At 36.5% G+C, this 8092-nt stretch overlaps 1 protein-coding gene across 1 annotated transcript; it reads left to right on the top strand.

The window, feature by feature from the left end:
- Positions 1-406: 406 nt before the first annotated feature.
- PQBP1 (poly-glutamine tract binding protein 1) lies at positions 407-5134 on the top strand. The gene is made up of 2 exons (XM_064699270.1): positions 407-566; positions 4441-5134. The coding sequence occupies exons 1-2, from the start codon at positions 503-505 to the stop codon at positions 5055-5057; spliced, it is 681 nt and encodes a 226-aa protein (XP_064555340.1). The 5' UTR covers positions 407-502; the 3' UTR covers positions 5058-5134.
- Positions 5135-8092: the final 2958 nt, after the last annotated feature.

Genomic DNA, 8092 nt, shown 5'->3' on the forward strand with positions numbered 1-8092 from the left:
AATATCTTCCAACCGAATTTTCCATCGAATAGGCCTTCATTTTGCGAAGTGAAACACGCGTCCAATAAATTTTCCTATGGGTCTTCGCGATTCTGCTTACAATCAAAACATCGCCCAGTCAACCTTTAAGCCGCAAAAAAAAACTTTAATACAACCGTATTCCGCTAATGTACCATTAATTTCCAAAATGGCTGAAAAACGTATTCATTTAGACTTATGTAGAATTTTAAAATAAGTTTTCCGGTTTCCGCATTTCCTATCGAGGCATTTTACGAAAAGTGTAAAAGCTAACATAAAATTGTCTTTTAATAACAACAAATAACATACGTTTAGATGTGGAAGTGGATGCATCAATACTCCAATGTCGAAAAACCCTCTAGAGAATTATCGATTATTGTGTATACCAAACGCTGTGAGAATCAGAGTAGATTATTATATTCTTTTCAAATATGGTATTGTCTTATTAAAGTATAATGCAACATACATCATCAATATTTTAGAAATGAGTTTACCACCAATGTTATTGCAAAGACTAACGTCAAGAGGACTGCTTATCACGAGAAATGGTAAATATTTGTGATACATATAATAGAATATATTCAGTGAACCAATATTAAACAATTTCCGTGTCAGCTTTATTTATGATTATCAAAAGTATTAATGCAGAGTTTTTCAAAATTTAGCTTGGCTTCAAATATAGATAAAATACGTGAGCGCATTAACCAATAAATGAACTAAACTTGTAATAGTTTTGGTAAAGTGAAATGAATGAGTAGGGAACGCTACCCTTTCTCGGTCCCATTTAGTAATACGTAGACAAAGAAAGATTTTGGATTAAAAGCTATTTTAATAATTTGTCCCCGACATCGAAGTTGAAAACACAGCACCAAGTTGTCTACAGTTATTTCTGCTGTCATGCCCCTTTTCACACGGGTAAAAAGGGTATAATGGTTTTGTGCAAATGTATGCAACAATCAGATAGGCAAGATCGAAAGAAATAGTCTTTTTATGGATTTTTTAAATATATCCATCCTGTTGACTGCACTTTGAAGATAAAGCGTTTTAAGCAGTTCTTAACATGATATTCTTCGTTCTGCTTTTGTTTTGGAGATCAAAAATACTTAAAAATATTTTCTATTCTCTTACAATAGCTAATTCATTAAGATATTTAAACAAGACACATGGTTCCATGTCGCATTCGGTGTTTTTCAACTCCAAATCCCATTTAGTAAATTTAGGATTAATAACCTTTTTGTTGAACTTTAACGCTAGAAGCTAACAAGGGGTCACCATTTTAAAACTGTTCCCTTGTAAATATACACGGAAAGGCCTAAGAGGTATATAATCTCCAAAGTTTCCTATTTTGCACTTAGCTATATTGATTCAACGCCCATTAGTGTTTGAGAAATTTAAGTTTGCCTATTTGTGGAATTTATCATCTTTCTAAATCATTGTTCCATTTTAAAGATTTACTAACTGTTCTCGCTTGAATAGGTACATGTGATATTTGGTGACTCTAGTTCTTAACCTAAGTGATTTCCTCCAAAAACATGGTTCCGATATAGATTTTAATAGATTGCTTAGAATCGGGGAAGTTATCGATGGTCGGAAACAAACTTGTACTGAGCGGGCACTAAAATGGCCTACGTTATCAATTTTATCTCTAGCCCTTCTGGGCTCCGAGATCGATTCGACATGTCTCAACTCAGCACTTGATGCTGATACCATATACTTTATGGGTTCGGAGATTATTCCTACTGCCATTATACCATATAACCTTATACCCTTTTTATCCATTTTAGAGGGGTAACCTTAAAGTGTGTCATGCTGCAAGGACTCGAACTATGAGTTGATTGAGATATCCAAATTTTAGTCGCCAACAACTTTGTTGCTTTTGCTGTACCTTGAAACTTGGATGTACCCGCAACGTTGCCGTTATTGCCTGTTTACGAATCAACGACTCTGCAGCACAATCAGTCACGCGCAATTTGGCCCAGATTACAAGCAGTTATTATATTGCAATTTAAGTCCTACCAGTTCCAACTCTGACTGCAGCTCTGACCGGGTAAACACTACATTCAGTGCGTGCTTATATTACTTTTTAAATGTCATTTTTCCACTCACGAAATGTCAACGTTCAACTTAATGTTTTTCAGGAGTCGTTTCCACGTTCTTCACGACCTTGAGCAAAAAATGAGCCTTTGCCTGTCCGCTTCAAGTTTCTTCCATACAAGCATAGCCCAAAAAAATCCACCCATTCCGTCCCAGGGGAATTTTTTCTAAACTAAACTTAAAATGTAGCACTTTTTAACATTCTTACATAATCAATAACATAACTTACTGAATCATCATAACTTACTGAATTGATCTAAAAAAAATTTATTTTTTATCTTGAGATTAGTTGGTCCATCGATTCCTAAGATAATCACATTTAAGTTATTTTTAATCTCTTTAATACTAGTTAACTTATGAGTGTGTTACCGAGGAACTATTTTTTAACCTATTTTTTTAACTTTGGACTCTTACTAACATGTCACTCCAATATGTGTAATACAATAACATGTCACTCCAAAATGTGTAATATTGTCATTTCTAAAAATAGTTTAAAAAGGAACGATTACGCATAAAGATACTACAAAAAATGCTTGTTCAAATACAGGTTTGTAAGTTGTAAAAATGTAACGATACTTACAACTATTGGATTTCCCAGTTATGAACAATCAAATCATGTCTTAACGGAAATATTTATGCGAGAGAAGCTCATAAAGTTTTCAATCCTACCATTTCTATGGTGATAATGTTGGGTAATATTAAGCTAATTTATTTATTCAGAAGGCGTGACAGAGCAGCAAGCTTTAATCTCTCCATAACAAAAGCTGAATTGGCAGTATAGCCAAGAAATTATCAAAATCAAAATTAAAAATCGAGGAGTGTTGTACATTCACTAAAAAAGTTTAATTGTGTGAGATATCAGGAGAGATACAAGATATATCAAACAGCTTCTTTATGACATATTATCGTTTAAGAATATGAATGAGCGTGAGAAGACCAAAACCGATATGACAGTAGTAGTATATATCGGTTTTATATAACTAAAAACAGTATCGTCTCTGGACATAACTAAAGAATCTGCCAAAGTGAAACTTCAGGAGCTTGTAGAGCATACAGCGAGGCACACTGTGGAAAGTATACCCCAATAGGATATGGGAACATTACGAGAACACCACACCGTAATCTCGATGAATCATCGAGAAAGAGTGTACAATCGTAATAATAATAATAATTAGTTCCGATTTTTCGACTTAACTGTCCCACTGTGTTTGAAAAATGGAGATATGTATCACTAAAAAATCACTTGTTCTGCCCGATTATATTTACATGTTTCGACAGGTTTATCATTTTTCACAGAATCCAAATTTCCTTTGGAAAATGCGTTGCAGAGCATCGTTTGGCGAAGCTTAAAGTTTTGTTACCTCAGTCTTAAACTTATTTTCAAAGCAATACATAAAAATGAATATGAAGCCGATGCAATGGTATTTATTTTCAAAAGTCTTTGTAAAAGTGAAAAAAAGGTGAAAAAGGTAATGTCTAATGCACATAATTGCCACGTGCACAGCCGGGAATAGCAGCGAATGTTTAAATATGCGAAGAAGACATCCGATTTAATCCAAAGCTCATTTAACAAACATAAAGAAGGAAACATCTCTCTAATACAAATCTAATTAAAATCAAATGGAGGATTTCATTTCTTTCTGATTATGGTTGACGGACAAATTTTGAATAAAGTCACAAATATAGTGGAGGTCACAAGTCACAAATCTGGAAGTGGAAAAATTGAAACATAGAAGCGCGAAGAACGGATGGACGGGTTAAAGGCAAGATATTTTTCCATTACACGAGAGTATGCTTGACTCACGACCTGATAGGCCAACACTTTAATGTCATACAGTTCCCCATTATTTTTGCAGCCGGCTCCGGCTCAATGTGGAACGTGTTGCGTTTGTGCTGTTTTCACCAAGAAGGTTATAGAATCCCCGAAAAGTGCCATGAGCAATAGCTCCCCATTGATATCGGCAATGTTCGTTGAAGCATGCAAGCCTCTGTATTCCAACACTGAAAGGCGGTTTCTCATTTAGCTGAAAGGAGTCCCATTCGGTCCAGAGCAGAACCAGCACAGAGAAATAGTTGGAATCATGCATAAGTTCAATAGAATTCGTTGTTTGATTGTTTGTCTCACCTGAATTGGAAAAGTTTCTTCGATCCAGATTTTCAGTTCCGCTTCTGCCATAGACAGAAATATTCTGCCTAACCATGACCCGTTTTCTTAAAACACCATACTAAAAATTTTCTTTGTACCGTCGTAAGAGTCATTTTATATTAGTTGGCACCAAAATGTTTTGAAATAAAGCGTGGATTAATATTTTCAATTATATTTTTCAGATGAAAAACCCATTGCCGAAGCAATAGAAGAAATTATTGCAGAAAATTATGATGAGGACGACAAGAATGATAATAATGAGCATAACACTACTACTTCTAAATATACTGTAATTAATGAGAATTTTTGGCCAGACAGGATAAAGGAACGTATAGGAGTCACAGAATCACACCATGGATTTAAGTTTTGTCCCAACACTTATAATATATGGCACACCTGCACATTATACTGTGTCAACAAATGGGCAAATGGCCGGCCAAAGCCAAAAGAAAATTATCTTCGTCGTTATAAAAGATTAGTTCGGAAATATCCAATTTCCGCAGATTGGAAAGATGTTTATGACAATGGATGTGGGTTTTACTACTTTTATAACTTAGCGTCTCGAAAAGTTTCTTGGTTACCTCCAACGCATCCGAATGCACGTGTTTCAAGCAGTGCAGCCATATTTAGAAAACAACTAGCTTATTCCAATGATGAATACAATTTTGACACAAAAGATTTTACATCGAATAAATATAATGAAACTGAGATTGGCACCCCGGTTTCGTCTTTATATCCATCTAAGAAGCCAAAAACACGAGATTTACAACTTAAAGTTTTACGAAAGCATCGGATTTAAAGAAATTAATCTAGAATAGTAAAAAGTGTACCACCAATTCTTAAATTCAAATAAACAGTTTTAATAATCAGAAAGAACCCGCTATCTGTGTACGTTTATACGTTTTTTTTTATCATCTTTTCCAATATGCTGTAAAATTTCAATATCAATAAGTTTTATTAATCTTAGGAGGAAATCGACGCATATTAGTGAGTTTCCTTTCGATACTCAAAAATTGCTAAGAATATGGTACTAAAGTGTACTTGTAGGAATTTTTCACTAATAGCGTCCCATCGAACAAATACAGCAGTCTGACTGAGCATCTACTATCTAATAAATTGGGAGTGGCTTCTTCACCATCAACACCCGAGTCGATACGGGCCATGTTTGTGTGTGTGTTTCTATTCAATGTAGTCCCTCAGTTTTAAAGCTATCGTCTTGAAACTATGCAGATGTCCACCTTATCACCCACCCATCAGGCAGTGCATGTACCTCTATATCATATAGTTCCATAAGAAAAATCCTTTAAAAAAAATCTTTTCTTGAGTTGGCCTTTACCAAGTTTTGTGGTAGATTGTTTTCTTTCGCTTTTAGGTGCGGGTTTGACAAAAATGCGAGTGATGAAAGAGAAGAAGCGCTGCAAACATCCAACCGAAAATGTTTTCATGGGCAAATAGCGGTTGCAAATGTTTCAGTGTCAGCCACTTTGACTGAGATGGCTTGGTTTCTCAAGTGCTTACCCAGGCAGGCGCAGGTCGCAAGGGTGCATAAAATTAAATAATAAGAGGCGACTATCTATTATCTATTTACCTCTCTTGCCCACTAACAAATTGCCACAAATAACGGCGATTGTTGAAAGTTTTCAAAAGTATTTTACTGCGACATTCTCTTTGAAGACATTCGAGAAAACAGAGACTAAGATGAGTAACGTCCATTTATTTCAAAGAGACACAAAATTTCTAGTGCGCCTTTCAGGTTGCTTTTCGATCTTCAAACATTACTCCAGAAGAGTGTCTTTTCGATTTTTCGCCACAGGAACGAGTGATGAATTCACAGCTTGCTGATGCTGATTTCAAAAATCTTTTTTTTTTTTTGGCATAGCCAACCTTATGCAAAAACTATCTTACAATAGCCCACGTAAATTGAGAAGTTCTTCACTCAGCCAGTGGTGTGCAAGCACCTATGTTTGTATATGTGAATTATGCATGCATGCGTACATCAAAATATGAATGTACAAAATATGTTTACATTGTTATTCAATACTGTGGCTTTTGCTATCGAATAAATTAATTTGCTTAGTATTTTTGCGCTTACCATGACCTATCCCAAATTTGTATCCACATCAACTGAAAACTTCTCTCGGTATTTATTTTATTTTATTAATGGTCGACAAAACGAGTGTCTTCCAAATTATTCAATACATTATACATACAAATTAGATAAACGTTAGTTATTCGATTTATTTTTTATTGAATAATTGATTTTTTAAGACATAACCGCTCAAATTATGAATGAGTTATTAACCTTGGACGTGGTGTCGCAAGGCATACCAAAGGCAAACTAAACTAGAGACAATATAAAATCACTTATCAAGCTACAAAGAATTATGGAATTACACAATGCAAATTGATAGTGGCTGCAGAAACGCTTAGCTTGAGCCTCGTGCGTTGCCTGCTATGCAAAGACATCCGGCCCAGAGCTGAGTCAGCGTCTGTGCTGGGGTCAAACCCGGTCGCATTAACTTGTGTTAACTACTCCCCTCTCAAGTTAGGGCCGCCCTCGGCCGACGCTATTTCAGAGATCGTCTCGTTCATCCTTTGGTCCGCAGCCTTCTTCCTGATGATCCGCCGATAGGTGGGGACGATGCAAATGACTGTGCCACATGCTGCTCCAAGAAGAAGCAACAATATGGTCAAGCTGATATTGCCAATTTCGTCTCTGACTTCTTGAATTGTCTCCAAATTGCGATCATTCAATCGGAAAAGGTAATGGAGACTGAGGATGTCCGGATGACCTGTGATGTTTAACAGAGGGGACGCTGCGATGCCTGGGAACCGGATCTGAACGTTGTTGCGGTTGATGTACCTTGTTCCATTTATAGTGAAAGTTATTAATAGTGTGCCACGTACCCAGGAGTGAGTGCCGTTATCTACGCAGACCGACGCCACTCCATCGTTGATGACGATTATTCCGTCGTCAACCCATGTGACTGCGTCTAGATTACTTGGCTGCATTTTGCAATGGGCTACGCCGCCAGCATGAAGCTCCTTGGCGCATGAGCTGGCTGTTGATCGTCGACAAAATGTCGTTTTTGCGGTGGATGTGCAATTCTTCAGCGCGTAGATTTGACCCTAGCATTCGTTAGCAACCGGGTAGATTGTAATTTTCTCGCAGGTGTATTTAATTGAGATTATAAAATGTATTATATTTGTGGGTTGTAAAACCTTAACGGACGAAACATTAGGACATTAGGTCGGCAATGCAAATTTCTGTGGGCTCTTCAAACCAAACAGATTTTAAGTCTGCGTGGTCTAAGATATTTGGACTAACAACGTTAATTTTAGCTAAGGTTATGGCGAGCATTAAGTTCTGCAACTCCATTGACAACATTCTGTTTCTGCCCAAAAGTGTTTCGTATAAATGGTCGGAATCAATTTGCCTATCCTTTGCAGCCTTCAAAATCTGGTTAACTGTGAGGGTGAGTTGGTTAACCTGATCCTGGACTCTAGTGTTTATCTGCACCTGTCTATTGTTTGAATTGATTAATTGAGAGTTAATGAACTCTCATTTTTTTGTAGAAGAAGACGAAAGAGAAAAAAAGACATTGAACAACCCATCACCGAACTTTTCCAGAGTAGGGTGCCGAGTGGCTTAAACTTACATCTCTAGCAACTTAATATAAAAGAAAAAAAATGCCAAATGGCACAATAAAATAAAAAGTAAAGGGGGAAGCTCTACCTAAGGTTGTCCTTGTGGACCAATTTCTTATTTCTTAGGGTGTCTGTCGTATTTAGCCCTAGCGCAGGTCTTGCAGTTTTGTGCAATTTCGTTGGCCA

The sequence above is a fragment of the Drosophila montana genome, unplaced genomic scaffold (genome assembly GCF_035044405.1).
Source record: "Drosophila montana isolate Dmon_TW-CO22-7 unplaced genomic scaffold, ASM3504440v1 contig_909_1, whole genome shotgun sequence".
Taxonomy (NCBI): Eukaryota; Metazoa; Arthropoda; class Insecta; order Diptera; family Drosophilidae; genus Drosophila; species Drosophila montana.

Excerpts from the sequence above, each read along its gene's own strand:
- PQBP1 (XM_064699270.1), top strand. The coding sequence starts at position 503 with ATGAGTTTACCACCAATGTTATTGCAAAGACTAACGTCAAGAGGACTG. Across the intron at positions 567-4,440 it reads ACTGCTTATCACGAGAAATG|ATGAAAAACCCATTGCCGAA; the intron begins GTAAATATTTGT and ends TATATTTTTCAG.